Genomic DNA, 20,203 nt, shown 5'->3' with positions numbered 1-20,203 from the left:
AATATAAAATTGTTATAATTATAAATAATAGTTTTCGGGACATTTTTCCCTATTTTTGGAGAGGACAAGTTAAATAATTCTCAAGTCTTCTAAAAAAACTATTTTTAGGTAATGATCTTGTCACCTTTTATGAATTTCTTGCAATTTGTAGGACATTTCTTGCCAAGTTGGTCATTGTATTTCCCCCAAAATGTTTTCAACAGAAATCAAACCTGCTCAGGTTTGAAAGGGTCAAATAGCTTGCAAACGGCATCTGAACACAGCACAATAAAACTAAAAAAAAAAAACTAAATCAATCAAAGTTTCATGGGGTTTAAGTTAAAAAGTTGAAGTTAAAAATATTTTTCTCATTAAAGTTACTCTGCATGCTTTCATTGCCACTTTATATTTACCACACCATGCCAACGGTGGTAGAAACCTCTATCAACCCACGAAAATAAATGCTGTCATCTTTCTAGTGAAGTGAATACATGTAAAGCAGAGAATGTACTACACAAGCAGGCCAGGTAGTGAAAAATCAATACATTTCCATATGAGGGAGAGGGCATCTGTGGCTCTCCACTGTGAGTCTCAAGTGACTCATCCAATTAGTTTCATTGAAAACATAAACAAGCATCACAGTTATCACCTGGTACCACTCATTTATACGTTGTTTTGCTCAAAATGTAAATTCATCGATTAATGAATCTATTGTATATAATAGGAGCCTCGTATTTTGATGGTTCAAGCTTTAATGAAGCATCATACTGCGCTTTAAATTCATCACTTACTACCACCCCACTCAACAGAGTGTAATATGTTGTAGCAAGAAAAGAATGGATGGATTTGCACATCACTTGTGTTTTGAATATCTAAAGCCTTTAAAGCTTTTAGTGGCATGTTATGGCAGTAATACTTCAAAGGGTTATTTAAAATGTATGTCTATTTGAAGAACTGTAGGCTTAAAAGCAGCATTTCTTTTTCACTTCAGAGCTCTTCCCCTTTCAGTTGTTTCTTGTTAGAGAGGGTGTGCGTAGGTTCAATCCCTTTTGCACTTATGCTTTGCTGCCTCATTGTCGAAATGCAGTGTTAAAATGTAAGAGTAGCATTTGATTAATAAGCAACTAATTGGATTAATTATTGCCTGACTGCATTTTGAGCATGACAGTGTGGGTGTGGTGTAGGTTTTGGGGAAGCGGAAGCTTCATGTTGATCCCTCTGGAGGTGGAAAAAACTCGCTCTCATCTCTATCAGCCCTGCCGGTTCCCCATGTGGGCACTCTGTATGAGTTAATACCCCAGGAGATGCACACACTGTGGTTTGGACAAAAGGCTGCAATCAACCCAATGACATGAACATCTAGAAAAACTTGAGGGATTTACCTGCTTCCTCAGACTCTTTTAGGTCTCTTTCACCTGTAGTTACGTTGGGACCATTGGTCTACCATTGAGAAGGTTATTCAGTGTTGCCTTTTAGTTTTGATTAGAGTGGCCCCTTGAAAGTCAGAGTTTTCTATCATCAGTCAGAGACCCCTCAGTCAACTGAGATTGCTTCAAGTCATTTTTTTGTTGTTGGTGAGTGTTCTGTGCAGTGTGCTTCTGGGGACATCTCCAGACTTTGTTGCGGAGTGAATGCTCTTGACTTTCACGCTACTCTTTGATAAAGGCTGCAGCAAACACAGAGGAAGAGACACTCTGAGATAACATTATCGTCTCTCTTCTGCTTAGAAGTGGTGAATTTACAGCTCACAACAACTTAATAAGACACGCTCTCTGGCTTTTGTTAGTGTTGGCAAAGAATGTTGTTGCGCACTGCAGATCCGTTATTAGCACCGTTAGCTTGTTTACTGTATCAAATGAATAAGTAAGTAAGTATCTCATACAGCCCCACTTAAAAAATCCTAAACTATCACTTTTCAAACCCCTATTTTGGTAAATATAAGAACTTGAGAATCTTCTTTTATTTTAATATTCTTAATTTAGTCCCACTACCAAGCAAAAAGATCTACCTGTCTTTATGCTTTTCTGAGAAATTTCCTGTTGCGGTCGTGTAAATAATGGCTCAAAGCAAAGGCTTTACAGCACCTGACTGCAGATCCTCGACACAACTGACCCACAGACAGACTGAACCGGTGGTTACTATCATCACTTTTCTGCTGCTCTAATACAAAGGTTTAGACCTCTCCATAGCTGCTCAACAACCAGAATGAAATATTTTCAAAACCGGCTGGAGAACAATCCAATAGTCCTCAGGAAGAAACTAGACTAAATCTCACATGCCTGTGAGAAGACTTTAGTTTGGAAAACCTCCAGTTCGAATGGACTGAGCTGGCAGCTGGAAGTCTGGGTCAGCAAACTACAAGACCAGAACAGCAGGTTGTAAAGAGCTGGTCTTCACCACACACACACACACACACACACACACACACACACACAGAGAGAGAGCAAGGGAGAGTAGTATGCTTGTGATTTCTGGTGTCCAAATCCACTATTTTCAACACAATTTCAACATACTCAGAATGTTACTCATGTCTGAGTGTTCATTATTCTTTTTTTCTGGCTCAATAAATCAGTCTCCAAATCTACATTAAAAAAACAAGTCTGACCCAGTATTGAAACATGCGCACATTGACAATTGCAGCATGTTTACTGCATAAATGTTGGCGCGCTCACATTTTGTCACTATTATAGAGGGAGAGTGTAGATTAACATCAGAGAGACACAGCTGATATTGTTAACAAGACCATGAATATGTTTTCAGCTTTCTCTGTAGTCAGTTCAATGTATGCTACCTATTTACCTACCTACCTATTACCTATTTGTATTTTGAGAAGCGGGGAGGTAACATAACGTCATTCTTCCTTTTGATCCTTTTTTTTTGGTCAAAGAACATATGTTAATTAATAACATTACAGTGTATTTTCTCTGTTAGAGTTGATGAGTAATTGAAGGAACACTATGAATGTTATGTTCAAATAAGACTACACGTAAAACAGATAAATGTGATTATACATGCAGCACACTGCTGAGACTGTTTACCTCTGTTCCTTTCTTTTTCTTTATTGGCATAAAGAGATTTTTTTTTAAATGAAAACCCATGAGAGTCTTTTCTCATACAGCAGAGAGGTTCTATCTGTTTGAAGAAAACTGGAAGAGGGTTCTTCAAACATGTTTATAATCCATCTACAATTTTGTCATCTTGTCTATACTGTTACGTTACTTGATGGTTTATTCTGTACACACGACATGCATGTCTGTCTAGAAAGAGGGATCCCTCCTCTTTGTTGCTCTTTCTGAGGTTTCTTCCATTTTTTTTACCTATTAAAGGTCCTTATCTTAAGAAAGGGTCAAAAAGACAGAGGGTGACTTATGCTGTCTTATGTTGTGATGTGTGGTTATATAGATAGAATTTGCTTCACTTGAGCAACTGCCTAGTAGGCTTGGGCAGTATACCAGGGTATTTAGAAATCCTGAAAGGTATGTTTTGAAAAACTTTCATATATAGAGACACCACTCCTATGGGGAACAACAGCATGTTTTTTAAATCTAACTTGGTGAATTAAGGATTTATTCTGACCAAACCAGAGATGGTGGTGGTTGGAACAGTGGAGTTTCTAACTAGATTACTAGCAAGAGTAACCATGACACTTTGGATGAGTTGTATTTTGTTTCTGTGGGGTTTGAATGAAGTGTATATCTCTGTTTAACTAAGAAAATAGTATGAGAATATTATTTTTCAAAACATTTTGAAAGTAAGTAGCACACTCACCATCTTGCCATACAACGCTACCTCAGTGATATTTTAGGAAGGTATGTAAATATGAATGTACCATACCGCCCAAACCTCCTGCCTATTTATTCAGATTTGATGGGCTCATGTGGTGCATATTATGAATGACATGCATTGATGTTGCTCACCTGGAAAAACTTGATCTCTGAACACGTGCTTGTGTACACTGACATGATATCAAACAAACAGCAAATCAAGCTGATCTGAGCTCTCATTAGGTTTAAAAAATATTAAAGTTTAATTGTTTGAAGGTTCACAATTCAAATAATATCAATGTGCTTGGGTGTTGTTTTAGGTGTCCTGCCAATAGCAGATTTTACCATACATTAACTTATCTGTGGCAGCCTACCACAATATTAATATTGAACGTCGCATATGGATTTTCACTTTTTTTTATATTCAAAATCTAATAGCCAATAAAATTAATTAATTGAAAGCTGTGCTACCCTGCTCTAATGGAGCTACCTGTGCTGTTATTACCACACTGTATAACAGGATTTTTTTTCTTTTCTTCCAAATGGAAACACATTTTTAGCAGATGTGTGTTAACACTGTCTGTTGATTCCAGGTATGTGGTATCATCTGTTCTGCCAAACATTATCAGATAAAATCCACACTGATGACCTAAAGTCACGTTGGCAGGGTAAAAAATATTCAGCGTAAACCCCCCTCTGCTTTTACTGTGTGCTCGTTTCTTCTAACTGTGTTTAAAATCCACTGTGTTGAGTTGGATCTCCTGCAGCCCACGTCCAGACAGATGAGCTTAATATACCACTGTGGCTGGGGGGCCTGTTCCCACCTGAGTCCCTACTGTCTTCTGGAGCACTGAGGCTGCACAAATGTTGACAGACCTGGCTTAACCTCTTCAACTCCTAATTATGTCATTATAATGTAATGTATGTATAATGTATTCATCTCGAATGAGCCCATTGTCTATCCATTGATTTCTATATACACATATGTGGTTGAGCCTCCTTTTTCTATACATACAGCAAACATCATGTATGTGGTGTTAGTGGTTGTTGAAGTCAGAGTGTCATACAGTCAAAAAAAGCAAAGTTCTTATCCTCTTGATAAAAGTAACTCCGGGTACACATCAATCAGAGCTGTGAAATTATCTTTTATTGATGGCTGCTCCTAATAATACTTCTTTAGGGATAAATGTGTAGCTTGTTTTGCACCTATGAACAACTGAGCCAATAAATTCCTTCCAGAATTAAAAAATACCATTGTAGTCTTGAAATTCTTTATGACCCATACTGATGCCAGCCACCAGGGGGCAATCAAGATGTTTTTTGACTTCACTTTTTAATGGCAACCATCTTTATATACAGTCTATGGTTGGAATTTTACATTTCAACAACACTGTGGTTAACATGTTGTTAGGTTTAGGCACAACTTAGTTATGGTCATGAAAATAACACGTTTTGGCTTAAAATACCTGCTTTTGGTAGCACAATCCTGCTAGAAATGCAGCAATGGATTGGTAAAAAACAGCAATGAGTTACAAAAAAAAAAAAAAAAAATCCCATTCTCATTATGAACTCATAAAATAACGCAGCTTTATCAATGCTTTTAGCGTAAAAGAGCATTGCCAAAAGTCATTTTTCAGGTGGAGTGCAGCAGGACAGAGACAGTCACAGTGTTATTATAAGCTGCTGGATAGCACCTGCCATGTGCGCCTAAATATCTTAATACCTACATGCTTTAAGTACAGAAGTCCACTGCAAAGCTGCAGTATGTGACAAGTTGAGATGAGAAAGTGTTTTAAAAAAAACCCACACAAAAAAAGCCTTTTTAGCTGAAAAGCCAATGGAAACACAGCAAATGCATCTGGTTTTGTTGTTTTTTGGTCTCACACAGATGGCTGCTGCAGTCTGCAGCATGGCAGACATCTTGCCTAGGCTACACGCCATCCACTATCCCTTCAACTCCAGAAGAAAGCCAGCTCATACATCACTTTAGAAATGTTGATAGATGATATGAAACACATACAACCTATCCATGGTTTGCAGAAACATTAATGCCAGTGTTTTCTTCAAATGATTGGGCTGAATGAGAATGACACTAACTCTATTCACGCCAAGATTCAGGGGCATCTGAATTTCAGTAAAGGATTTCCAAAAGGAGATAAATGTGTCCAAGTTAAAGTGAAACTGAACCAATGCTCAAGTGGGAAATGAGTATCCATCCAAACTTAAGAAGTGCCCTTGGGCAAGAACAATACTGAATCCCCTCCAGAATATAAGTGAGAAGGAGCGAAAAACCCCCAACTGTGTTTACATGAAAGGGGTTTTGTATACTTTGAGGTGGCAGTGTTCATCAGTTAGACAATTAAACCCTCACTTTTGTTTTGGGTGATGTGAACATTTTGACAGCCCAGTCTGCTTTTAGTCAGAGGAGGCTTATGGGAAAAGAGCACTGTTTATCCTGTGAGGTGGATCAACACTGCAAAAGGGCACTGGGATAGCAGCTGAAGGTCGGATCAACAAGAACAACCAATGAGACATTATTTCAATAGATTATCTAAATCAATGAAAGACAACATTATTTTGATCATCTAGCCTATTAGATTCTAGGTTAACATATGAATCTATTGTCTGTAAGATGTCATAAAATAATGATTTCCAAAGCCCAAGGAAGAGTTTAAACTTTTTTTGTCCAATGCCCAAATACAGTCTATGATCACATAAGAAAAAAAGTAAATCTTCATACTTAAGAAGCTGGAATCAGGGGAATGTTTGGCTTTTAACTGGAACAATGACTTAGTAACAACTAATCAATTTTCAAAAATTTTGTTGCTGGTTAAATTTCTATTTGGTTAAAAAAAACCTGATAAACTTAATCACATAATCACATATCACATTTCAAATGAATAGAGCTAAAACAATTAGCCCATGGTCAATTTATTGATCAAACGAAATTAATTTGGCAAGATTTTTCATAAACAATAAATTTTGACATTTTTTTAAGAAAAAATGCCCAAATATTCACTGCTTGCCTCTTCTCAAGTGTGAATATGGAAGCTTTGTAAGACAATAAATGTATATCTTTGGACTAAAGCTTATTAAGTTCATTAGTAATTTATCATTAAGTCCGTAAAATAATTTTTAAAGTGCAATTGGTGTATATATTTTTTTTTAACTTTGATATCACTTTGCTGCTGTAACAATGCAAATTTTTGCCGTTGTGTAAGTAATAACAGATTATCTTATCCTATCTTATTTTACCTTGAAATGTCAGACAATACTCCCCAAAAAAACCCCAACAAAAACAACACCCTGACATATTAAGAAATTTTGCTTTGTACAACCAACAATCACGAACATAAATGTATCTCATAAAATTTTGCATTTTCTCATCAGGGGAAGATAACGAGCAGATTGCTTAATAATAAAAGTAATTACTTGCAACACTATATTTAATCCTCACAATCAAAGGACTTAGTCTTAATACCCTCCACATTCTTAATATAGCCCATGTAACAGTAATATAAAAACTAAGACAGCAGAGAGAAAAAATACAACTCCTCAGACATGGTCATATCATTTGAATATTATGTTATAGCAATATAAATGTGATATTTCATCATTAGTAATAACAATAAGCCTCTTTGTTTCCACCTTGAAAATGTGTTTTTTCGGTGAGATGGTACCAATGTTGGCATATTGTCAGGTATAATGTGTAAAAATAAAATCTGACCTCTATATATGAATACTAGGGAAATAGCCTACAATGGGTTTAAAGTGTCATTTTGCTCCTCTAGCTCACCCTCATCTTTACTCATATCACCGCTGTAATTAGTGTAGAGATAGACTTACCATGAGCGAACACGTCGAGAAACACAAGGTGACGAAGAGCAAACTTTTCATCTTCACTCCTCAGGTAGAAGCCAGTCACTTGGTCCCCTAACAGTTTAAAAACAAAAACAGGAGTCCGAACTTCATTTAAACTCCACTTTAGACTTGTTCATCCCGTTAACAGGATGTGAATACTGTTTTAAATCCATGAATTTGTAAAGAACAAAAAACGCATAAAATAAAGGAGAAGCCGGCGATGTCCAGTATCCACGCTGGTCACCACCACTGAGCTGAATGTGCAGAGTGAACAGTGACCTGCAGCTGCCTTCAGCCGTCAAAACACGACGATAGGCACCGAGAGTTCCGGCACTGGATTTCAAAATAAAAGCTTCGGAGAGCATTACTGTCGTGGAGAATCAATGTCGCATCCGATTTATAAAAACTGCATATTTTTTTACATTAATAAGGATTTGATTTCACCTTGTACAAAAGGCAGCTGCCAAGGTTCACTTTATTGACCATATAGAAAAGTATTTAAAGCATAAGCTGTAATTATCCACTTAATGTATGTATTATAGCCTAGTGTATCAGCTTACACTACCATTTTAATTCAATATTTATTCATTTGCACTATTATACACACACACACACACATACACACACACACACACACACACACACACACACACTTCCTGTTCCTTTTAGAATATATTTTTTACATTTTTAATACTACTTTACAAATGGTTGGTTTAGCGCCCCTGCACAATTGACTGTCACTGTGGCAAGCCATTTGCACATTTAACGGCTGAGTTTGACCATCCCGTATTCACATCACAGATAACAACTTAATTTTGACTAGTCGTGATTACATTTTGATTGTCACAATTTTCAGTCATATCTATAACATCATTTTGACCAGTCAAAACGACAGTTAGAGATATCCGTAATTCAGTTTCGACATGTCAGAACTGGATTACGGTTGACAGTTGTAGGTAGGAGGAATGTCATTGTGAGTATCTGAAATGTTCATTTTGCCTAAGAACTGAATTCCAACAACAATTACAATTTATCTGCAACACATATTCAGTCTGACTATTAAATGTGAAAACTACCAACCTTGGGATTGGGACCCCTCAATAGATCACAAGGAAAATTTCAGGGCCCACCAAATACTTCCGTTGCACGAAATAATGTTTGTCTCATTTTCTTGTTGTTGTTGTTTTTCTCGTGACACACTGGACATTTTCACCCCCTAATACTTCTAAAACACATTTAACCAAAACCATCTAAAAAAGAAAATAACTCATATCCACACTGAGTGTTTTTTTAATTGGTCTCTGGCAGAAATTAAAGGATAAGAATGACTGTCATAATCCGAAAAAGTTGGGAATCCTTGCCTCATGTCATATAGCGCCACAGTATTAGATGTATTAACACTTAAGTCTTGATTTGATTGAATATAAAGTTTTATTTGAATTGAACATGTTACTGGTCAAGTAAGGCTGGAGGTTAGGCTTTACTGCTCATGAATTCATTTTTTGATTTGCAAAAGCCAAAATGTTTTCTTTCTTCTTTCTTAAGTTACATACCCTCACTTTTATGTTCAAAACAGCATCAAAGTTAGGACAATATTGCTGTTAAAATGAGAGAAATGAGAAAAAATTGAACTTTCAGACAGTTCAAATTTACTAACGATTCTTCTGTCATCAAACGTCTCAGTGTTGTCTTAAATAATTGACTTGACTACCGAGAAAATTGCTTTGAGACTAATATTACACCAGAATGATTGAGACCGACTGAGAGAAAATAGGTTTGAAATAAAGTAAACGTAGTATATGAACATTATACAATGAACTAGGCAGACACCTGCTGACTATTCAAACAACCCTAATGTTTGTGTACAGTCTGTCTTCCATGTGTACCATTGAATAGGTCTGAAAATAAAACACCAATACCACTGTGCTATGACTCAATAATTAGGTTTTGTATAACTCTCTGCAGCTCTACAGGGCTGTTGTTGATAGTGAGGTCTAATTTGTACCTCAAACAATACAGTCTTTTTTTTGTACAGACATTCTTGTGTCTGTACATGTCTTTTGTACAGACATTGAATTATATTCTTTAGTACATCACAGTGGGGTGATGATATGTCAAATTTTATGAACTCAAATCTGCATTGGGTGAGAAACCTCCCCTGAAAGCATATCTCATATCCTTATATCCATTTTCATTTCACAATTTTGGCCCCTGGCTCTCAGAGATGAAAATTCAAAGTCCAGTCTTGAAACAGCTCTTAACTAAGTTATCTCACCATTAATTAATATTAATAATGCATCATGTGATCATGTAAAAGAGGTCCTAGTGATGAACCTGCAGTTAATGAGAGGCTGAATCTACAGGTTTCACAGAGCAAGTGAGTTTTCATTGTTTATCTGCCTGGCTCATAACTTTACTGTTCTGGTGTACTCTCACAGCGTCATTTTAAAAACCAGATGGTACATCTCAAGGGGTTATTCCTAATAAAATATTTCCAACAGTGGAGCATTTGGCAGCAAAACAGGACATATATTTATTTTAGGAATCAGTTTGTGTATTTACAATCTCGGTAACACCTGGGTAAACTCTGCTGCGGAGGAGTGCGTATATCGTCGAAATCTGTAGAACAGCAACTACACTGAGGCAAGATTGTTTAATGAGTGACTTATATAAATATGTCCTCACGACAAAAGGGAACACTTTATTTGGTAAGAGATGGGATGCAAACAGCAGCCTTCAGTGTCCAGTACTTTGTGCGTCCAACCCTCCACACTAACCTCCTCCTGAAAAAGTAGTGCAGCCATATAGCCTTCCTTACTTCTTAAGCTATTACTTGTTCAGTTATCTTGTAAAAGACATGACTGCCTCATGTTTACATTTGCTATTGGCCCATGATGTTCATTACTTTCAGTTCAGTTTTTCCACTTCTTTAATTACCACTAAACTACAGATTCATCACCACCACATTTTTTTCTGTCTAAACAGAGGCCCCATGTTGCATGTTTCTGTTAACTGTTGAAACTGAACACAGACCAGGGGGCAGATAAAGTTTTACGGGTTTATTGCAGGAGACGCTAAAGTAGGAGATGGCCAAGGTGGGTAAATGGCAGCAGAACTGCTGGAAGCAGAAGGAATAAGTTTGCAACATGCAGGCAGGCCAGGAAACACAGTTGCTGGAGCACAGGACACAAACAAGTATTAGTGCATGCTCACACATGCGCAAAATTAACATTGGCGAAAATGGGCCCGCCGTTTACTTCCATTCAATGCATGAGTTGGGGCGAATACAACATTTGCTTCCGGTGGCAAGGCAAATTCACATCTTCACATTAAGTGAAATTCAAGTTTAGTCAACTTTTACTCCTGCAACCTCAACCAAAGGAAGTATGTGCGATTGACCTAGCTTCGCTGTCATTAGCGTGTCTGTGATGACAAGAGCAGAGGCCTGAAAGTAGCTACCACTGAGTGTGGAACAACTATCCTGCAAAGAGTGGAAGGAAAGTTGGGGTTTATACACTGTCAACCCATTCTCATTCCAAAGTTGTCAAATACAGCCGCTTTTGCAGTGCTTTCAGTGTAAGATCCTGATGCCAAAAGCCACCTTCTGCGTCCGCATGATATGCTAACTGGATGTCTTCAGCAAAGAACACGGCCAGACAGAACCGTTTGCGGTGTTATTATATGCCGGCGGATGGCCAGACAGCACCTGCTGGGGCAGCATTATACACAGATGGTTGGCATCAGTTGAGAATGTGGCCAGATAAAACCTGTCATGTAGGCATGATACACCGTTGGACAGTATCACGTTGAATCGTGTCTAATGACTTAATATAAGAAGCATGGAAGTCCCTTTAGGGCAGGTGAGAGGGGTGGTAGATGGATTCAACAAACTTTTTTTTTTCTACACCTTATCATGTGCCTCTTTTCCCAAACCTAATCATCCATGCCCTTGTGGTCAAATCCTAACTGTCCAAGGCATCCCAGAATGTCAACAGAAGATGCAGGAGGATACCTAAAACGTAATAATTACATGTGGAGGTCCACTGCAAAGTTGCAATATGGGACGACTTGGGTTAAGAATTTGTTGATACTGTGGGCTGATGAGCTGGTTTTAGCCCTGTGTGTTGGTAGTTGGGTCTAGGTTGACAGCAGGATAGAAACGAGACTCTCTCTACTTTAAGAAGCACATTTTTTTTTTTTTTGCATGTAGTGCAGCTGCACTTATAACACTTAAAAGTGTGTACTGTTGCATGCAGCATGCACACAATCACGACATACCACTTCATCATAACATTGCATGCTGAACTTCGACTCTCTTGCTCATTTATCTGTTACCTTGGAGATAACAGAAAATACCATTTGCCCAGTTTGTAGTCACCTGTGTGCTCAGATGATGTGTCTTTTATCTGCTGTGCAGAGGATTGTGGGTCAGAGTAGCCCAAAAAACTAAATGCTGGCTTGAATTCTACAAAATCTGACAGGATGAAGTGAAACATCCTAGTATTCTTGGCATACTGCATTTTACATACTATGTGTTGGGAAATACAAAATCTTTTCCTTGCATATTATATAGTATGGTAGTGTGGGTACTGGAACACAGTCTCTCTTACAAACACACTAAAACAAAAAGAGTGTGTAAACCAGGGGAAACAAAATTTAGAGGCAGAAGCACTGTATTGACCATGACAGTTTCCCCTACAGTAGACAAGAGCTTAACAGAATAACAGGGCACCAGACCCAGCTGGGGTTTGTTTTTGTGAGCCAAACTGTGAAATCTTAGTCGAAACACACTTTAAAACCTGTAACCTGGGGCTTCACATAACCCGATCTTCTGACATCAAACTGATATTAAAATTCCTCTCACTGTTAAAGAGGGAAATAGGAAACATAATATGAATTGCAGATTTTGTGCATATTCTTTCCATTTTTCAAAGCAGGATTAAACCTGTTTTGGGCATATTTTTGGAAAAAGGAGATACATTTAATTTTTGGGTGGGTGGCTCCCATAGCAGCAGCTGACTTACATCTGAGCTATTGCCACAACAGATACGTGTAGGCACAAGACATTACTTCCTCAATTTCAATAAGCGCTAGCGATAATGTTAGCAATTATAGCACTCACCATTTGGGAGTGACTATTAGGTATTCCATCAGAAAAGGGGAAGCTAGTTTGCCAATGCTAATGTAAGCAATGATTCATAGACTAGAGGTTACTTTTCAACACCTGCTGAGTTTGCATATGTGTTTTCATCCACCAGTTTTTATGTGGATTTTCAATTTGCTTCAGAGCTCCCTGTGTATTGATAAAAGTAAAATGGAGCAAAGTGCAATGCAAACAGATTTAGAGAGGAAGTCAAGAAGAAGGGAGAAACAAGCCTTGCAGAACAGTGCTGAGATCCAATGATCCAATTCAGTGAGTCTTTCAGATTTTCATACAGTTTAAGATTATAGAAAGGGTGTCTTTGACTATCAAGTAAAGGTCTGTGGCATTCCTGATGAAATATACCTACGGTTATCAGGAAAAAATGTCACTTCAGACCCGAAGATGAAACTTCTTGATTCAGTGGGTTATAGCAGAACAGAAATAGGCCTACATACTGTCCCCTCTCCATTTAAATGCACACTATCAGATGTGTACACGGTCCCTGTCTTGGTTCTAGTGAAATTGCGAAGAGCGGTGATGAAATGGTACATCATATTTACACAAAGCCTGGGACCCATCAGCTGCCCTGCTGTGGGCTAAAGTGTCAACGGTACATTAAAATGTGCAGACTATAAAAGTAAAGCAACTGCTCTCCATCCAACTGCTGAAGGTGCTTTATGGCTTGTGTATAAACCCAAATTCAAACAGTGACAGTGTTAGAGATTCTAATAAACAGAATGTACCCATGTTGATCCACGAGGAAAAGAAACTATCATGTAGTCTTTTTATTCTCTCATTTCCTAAAAGTTGTAATGTATGATTTGATTTTCTATGTCATGTAACCATAAAGTTATCATCTTCCTGGGACCGAGGTGTGGTGGAAGACATTAAACGATAACAGTTAATAATGAAACTTTGGTTCAGCTGATAAATTTAAAAAGGTAACTTGCTTTTTAAAGACAGGGATGATTAGATTAAAACAGCACTTATCTGATACAGGCACCTAACAGCGTCACTATATAATTTAATATGTTAGCTTTGATAATCCACTTCTTTTCACCAATTATTGTTTCAGTTCAGGCACTCAGTGGAATAAGGTTTTCTGTATCAATTTTGTATGGCATTGTAAGTCCTTCTTTATTATTTCAAATAACATAATGTGGAAAAAAAATAAAGAACTGATATAAAGATAAAAAAAAATAGATCTATGTGTCTTTTAACTATGTTGCAAAAATCCCATATATGGCACTTTTTAAAGTTTATTTTCTTGTTTGCTTTTGTTTTTCACTTTTTTGGGGGGCTTATTTTCAGGTAATTTTCTGTGTCTTTTGTCTAATTTCAGGCTAATTTTTGGCCATTTCTTGTTGAGTGGCTTGTCCCCTTCCCATGTTTTTGAGCGAAACCGTACCTCACATGGTTGCATTGCATGTTTCCAACTTTAATGCATATTTAGGTTCATCCAAAATGTCTTATAGAACTGTTCTGCACTGGTAGACACATAGAAATATTTGAAACCCCAACAAAAATATCAATTACAGGACACTCAAGATTTAAACAGTTTTCCGTATGTTTAACATGTCATATTCTTTAGGTTGAAATTTAAGCTTGTAAATAATATGGGTAGACAAAGAAATAAAGTGAAGAAATAAGATTTGCATAGTAGCTATTTAACATGGTACGATCTCCACACTTGTATAATACCTTAGTGTGTGGGCTTACTGGGATTTGAATGCGTTATTTGGTTTTCAAAGCACATCATTTTCTCAGTATTACCAGCAGCGCAGTCGGTTGTTATCTGGAAACAGAAAGTGGTGTAACATTTAAATACAGCAACATGTAGGTGTGAAGAGAGGGCTGAAAACACAGCACTGCCACCTGCGACCGTCGAAATGTACACACAGCTGTAAAGCTAATCTAGCTTCACACGCTAGTTTCATGTATGCAGATGCTGTAGCTGCAGATGGAAAGTACTTTGTTTCCTTTTTTATAATTGAGGGCATGTTCATGTCAGTAATAGTCCAGCCCTGTTAATCATTCTTACTTATCACATCTAATTAAACCCCCTCTTCAGTTTTATTAAATAGATTATGATATCCAGCCCCTGCTCAGTGTTCATATTAATTATGACATTATTGTTGCAGATACATTTTTTTTAAAAAATTAGAAATAGGGTTTTTTTTTGTGTTTTTTTGTACTGTAGAAAATATATTTGCATGCAGCACAGTTTTTGCAGAAGCTTATTGAACTTTTTGTATAAAAAATACATCACATCACACCTGCACACTCATCACAAGTGTGATGAAAAAAGTGACAGTTCACAAACCGAGACCCTGTAGGAGGCTTCAGGGGCAACCCACTTTACAAATGTAACAAATGTAATAATGACAAGACGATGATAATACATATAGTGTATTATTACCTGAACAGTCTGAAGATGCTGGATGTTTATTGCCTCGGTGCTGTGGCCTTCTTCCACCCTCATATTAGGAAGCACATTTTTCCTCCTCCTCTTCATTCCTCTCACTGTTATTGCCCTGCACAGCTTTAGAGGGGAGGAAAAAATGAAATGAGAGTAACGAACATAGCAGTTATACAGGCTGCGTTTGTCCAAGATAGTCCTTTACCATTATTTTGTAATCATTACTTTTGTTTTGTTTTAGTTTGGTTAGAAATGTGGTCGTCTTGATGTCTCTGTCTGTGAATTGGTCTTTTGGATGCTCAGCCCAAAGTAAAGTGGCCCCGCTGTGATGCATTCAATCACCAGAGTACCTGTGGGGGTCGCACAGCGAGACCAGGATAACACCAAGATAATCTACTCAACCTTCAGGAACTTCTTAAATAGGAAACAGTGGGCCAGTTAAGAACTGCCCACGGAAATTATGACATATGGAGAAAGAGTACAGATAAACACTTTTTGTTATAACATCTGACTTCTTTTTTTAACAGTCACTTTCATATTTAATACCACAGGCATTTAGCATGATCACATTTTCCAGAAGTTTGTTGTAACACCTAATTCACTACTTTTCACTGATTCACTGTGCTTCATGGTTTTACATGTTGTCGTCTTCTTTCTCCTTGTGTCTTATTTCCAACTTGTAAAGACGCTGATTGAACAGTCATGCAATATTTATGTAACTAATAAAAAAGTAGAGTGGTCTCTCAAGAGAATAGGACAAATGTGCTGTCAAAGGGGAAGGACACATACCCGGCCCTGCATTAGCAAATATCAAGTGTGATGTAAGCTGTCTTTGTGTCATAATTTAAGTATTTAATTCAATTAAAATGTGTTAGTGTCTTAATTTGAATGTATACTCCTCACAGACAAAAATGACATTGTAATGAGCAGTTTAAAGAACAATTCACTGTATTTTTAAAGATGTGTTTTGATTGTTCTGTATATTGTATTATATATAGTTTTTTTATGACTGTTTCATGAGTTCACTTTATATCAACTAACACTGAGCAATCCCCCTATATCAGAATCAAATTCACTGTCTATGACTATCTGGGATTTATACTTTACAAACACTACTATGACATCTAGTGGGGAAATGCTGTTTGTGCAAACTTTACTATCCAAGTTTATACCATGCCTAACCCTGTCCGAAATCTGCTCTAAATGAACTAATGTTCAACTTCACTGAGTTTTCTTTGGCTTTTACATACTAATTAATGTTTCTTTAAACACCTTTCTTACTGAGCCTTTACGCTCTAAATTACAATGAGGTCAACAGCAGCTTACGCACCAACATTACAGGCAACAAATAGGATGAAATAGTCAAAGGTCAAAGGCTTGTGTCCCTAAGGGACTGGAAGATCAGAGTCCACCAGTCACCTGTTTTATATTCACACAATACCAGATAGCCCTGTTTAAATTCTACTATGGTTAATATATTGCTTACTGATTTGAGCTTCTCTATTTTATTATCTTATTTATTTTATTTTTTATTTTAGTGGCCTAGCCTCAATAAATTTCAATACTTTTCGGAAAATATAAGGTCTGCCAACAACAATACTGAAGAGTACCAGCAAGTAGAGAAATGTAATATAGGCCAGGCCACAGAAAATATATGGCCTGATTAAATTAATAACAATAAATAACTTGCCATCATAGTAAAACCCATACGTTTAAATGTGTGATACCTTTATTCTTTTTGTGTAGAAAAATTTCCATTTCTGGTTTTCATTAACATGGAGATTCTTACTGTTACTGTTTAAAACCCGGCTTTTGACACATTTAAGCTTTAAACATGAAACAACGATTTCCCTTTTTTTCTCTGACCACATTGGTCCAGGTCTAGATGCAAATATCTTTCAATTAGGCTTGCCAAACCTGGATGGGATGAAAATTAACTCCAGCAACTACCAACTTTAGAGGAAAACTAGCCAAAATTTAACAAGAAATTAGTAGAAAGTTACAAAAATAAAATAAAAGTTGAAAAAAACAAAACACACACACACACAAACAAGGAACTGCTGGAAAAAGTTTCGGGAGCAGCATTTTAAATATGTACCTATGATAATTATAACAATGAAAATTATATATATTATAAATATAGTTTTCTGGATTTTTCCCCATCCTTTTTTGCAGAACATTTCTCGCATAGCTGCTACATGCCCTTTCCTCATGTTTTCAGAGAAGCAATCAAACCAATTTGCAATGTAGGGTTCAGAGGTTTCGATACTTGTAAAAGGAGTCTGAACGCAGCACAAGGACAGCGATTTCGATCCATGTTTTAAAGGATTAAAACGCTAAAGCAGTGATAGTGAAATTGCGGCCTGTGGGTCAGATGAGGCATGCTAGCCTATAGGTACTGAATGGCCCTCTTACTATTTTTTAATTCACAGTCAAACCAAATTGATTTTTTTTTTGTTTTCTTTGAATGTGAATAAGATACCAGGAAACATAAAAGACATCTAAATATAGTTTTGCCGCCCACAGAGATCTTGGCTAAGCCTCAAATGTCCTAAATTCCTAGAAACGCCCCTATATACTTCTTACCTGTGTAAGGCTGCTGCAAGTACATTTGTCTCTTGGCAAAGATGAGAAGACAGCAAACAACATTTTAAGTGTCCCCGGGCAAGGCAAGTTGAATTCCCTGCTTTAAAAATGGCTCGAAACACATTTAAACTTGTGAAACCTTAACAGTATCGGTTTTTCTGGCACGCCGCAAGATGGCGCCCAGGCCTGCTGCTGTGTTTGTGTTTTGAAAGTCCCTCCCTGTCGGAGGCTGACCTCTTTCCCGCGATGACAGTTTCCTGCGGGCTGCTTGCGAGGGACTGGCCGCCCTCACAGCAAGATGTACTGGAGAGGAGACAGGGTTATCTGAGTTAAGCTGGTCGGCATGCTGCGGAGTGGGCTGGAGGAGTGAATTTTAGTTTCTTTTACGGGGAAGAGCGAATGTCACAGGCGGATATCGGTGAGTGTGTTGCCACCTTGGCGCTGAGCGGAGAGGAAGAAGTAGTTTTTTTTTGCTGGTGTTTGGTTTACGCAGTGCTGGTGGTAAAGTCCTAGCCCCAATACGTGTCACTTTGTGGAGAGAACGTCACGACGGACTCCGTTCAAAAAAGCTCGCAATTAAGATTTGATGTGCTTACAGCTAAAATTGTACGCTTGTAGCGACTGACTTTAGTATATTTTGGATTTATTAGTTTATACTCCTCTATTCGGCATACATACAACCAACCCAAACGACACATATATCAGTTAAAACCTCTACTTGAGTAACCGCGTCTCTATTGATGTTGCCATCCACGGCGGTGTGTTTTGGGAACAGAAGATTGCAGGGGCAACCGGTTGAAGCACTTTTAAAAGTTAAAATTCTACCAAAAAATGGTGTCTAGGTGTATTGGACATATGCCGAATTCGTAATTACTTGGTAATGTTTCGCTGTTTATAGTAATTTAAAACATTTGTAGTTCACACTGGTTCCACCTTCACTGGGAATCAAGGTAACAAAAAGTTGACATTTTTGCGAAGGAGTTTCGTGTGACGTCCTCTCCATGTAAGAGGGTGGACACCAGAATGATAGTTCAGCCTGTATGACATATAGGCCTGTGAAAAACATTTTGGAGACTAACGAAATAGCATTTTTATCTTGTAGACAGATGATAATGAAGTGATTGTTAGGCGAATGTGGCCTTTTAGCCATTTAATGTTACATTTGACTAACTATTAAAGCCTACTTGTTGAAAGGAAATTGCTGTAACATGGAGCCTTTCACCACAAAACTATTTGCTAATTACTTTGTTGATAGAAATGTTAATGTTGGATAAACTAATATTTTTAGGTTCACAGTTATGCATACTTGCCTTGCTTCCTTACAGATAATATCACATTACATAATGTTTCTTTTCCAGAAGGTATTACTTCTGCATGTCTGTGGTGATTTTGTTTGACCTTTGACCCGTGAAGATAAATATGGAATTCACTGTGTGTGACAAGACACTAATGGTTGTTGTAAATGTCTGTCAAAAATGTCTTTCTAGTTGGGAAATGAGTAACAGGATGGAGGGTTCGGCGGGACAAGGTGGCCGGGCGAATGGACCCGTCGCAGCGCCCAGCACCCCGGTGAGCTCCTCCATAGGCCCACCTCTGTCACCAGAAGAGCTGGAAGAAGATCCACAGTCGTCTCTGACAGATGTCACCCAGATGTGGATTAAATTTGGCAAGACTTTCGCCATCATCTTCCCGATCTACGTCTTGGGGTACTTTGAGTTCAGCTTTAGTTGGGTTCTGATTGGACTGGCCATGTTGTTTTATTGGAGGAAAAACCATGGCAATAAAGACTACAGGATAAACCGTGCCTTAGCATTCCTGGACCATGAGGAGAGAGCAGTAAAGCAACATGTGCCCACTTCTGAGCTGCCACCATGGGTAAGTCCTCCCACATACCTGGTGTTATCATCGTCTTGTCATTATTGCTTTGTATTATGACGCTAATTCAAGTGTCACCCCTCCCTTGGGTGTTCCTCCAGCCAGCATCAAGTATAGGATGTCAACATTGACTGTTTGCCTGCCAAGCTGGCTGATAAAGACAAGTTAATTCCATGTTGCAGACAAAATATAACTTGTCTTTCCCACTGATTTTTCACAGTTTCTTCACTCAGAAGGATTTCTGTCAGGAAAACGTGGGAGAGCAATATCCTACTTTAAGAAAAAAAAACAAAAAACAGACAGAATGCACTTTTGAGTATCCTCTCACAGCAGTCATTTCCGTGTTTGGGTTCGTGGTTAACCTCTTTAAACTCTTGCATGTTAAATGTTGAAACTGCATTGGAAGCTTTAGCCACACTAAATACATGTCACGAGACTTTTCTGTAGCATTTTTAGAGAGTACAGTATTTGAAAACTTTGGCTAACACTCAACTTTAACAGGGTAGGATACTGCAGTTATTTTATTGATTGAAAAAGCTGTTTTTGTGTAGTGCAGCTGCCAGAAAATAGAGAAAA

General features: G+C 37.8%; 2 protein-coding genes across 2 annotated transcripts in view; one reads left to right on the top strand and one right to left on the bottom strand.

Annotated features, from left to right (window-relative positions):
- Positions 1-7,664, bottom strand: part of LOC121951761 (vasoactive intestinal polypeptide receptor 2-like) — a 53,379-nt gene extending 45,715 nt beyond the window's left edge. The window contains exon 1 of the mRNA XM_042498220.1: positions 7,590-7,664. Coding sequence (XP_042354154.1) covers positions 7,590-7,640 — 51 coding nt within the window. The 5' untranslated portion in view covers positions 7,641-7,664. The remainder of the gene's footprint in view (positions 1-7,589) is intronic.
- A 10,354-nt stretch (positions 7,665-18,018) lies between these two features.
- esyt2a (extended synaptotagmin-like protein 2a) overlaps positions 18,019-20,203 on the top strand; it is a 59,675-nt gene continuing 57,490 nt past the window's right edge. Inside the window, 2 exon segments of the mRNA XM_042497791.1 lie at positions 18,019-18,170; positions 19,240-19,627. Coding sequence (XP_042353725.1) covers positions 19,247-19,627 — 381 coding nt within the window. The 5' untranslated portion in view covers positions 18,019-18,170; positions 19,240-19,246.

The sequence above is a fragment of the Plectropomus leopardus genome, chromosome 12 (genome assembly GCF_008729295.1).
Source record: "Plectropomus leopardus isolate mb chromosome 12, YSFRI_Pleo_2.0, whole genome shotgun sequence".
Lineage (NCBI taxonomy): Eukaryota > Metazoa > Chordata > Actinopteri > Perciformes > Serranidae > Plectropomus > Plectropomus leopardus.
This window is presented reverse-complemented; position numbering and strand designations above follow the sequence as displayed.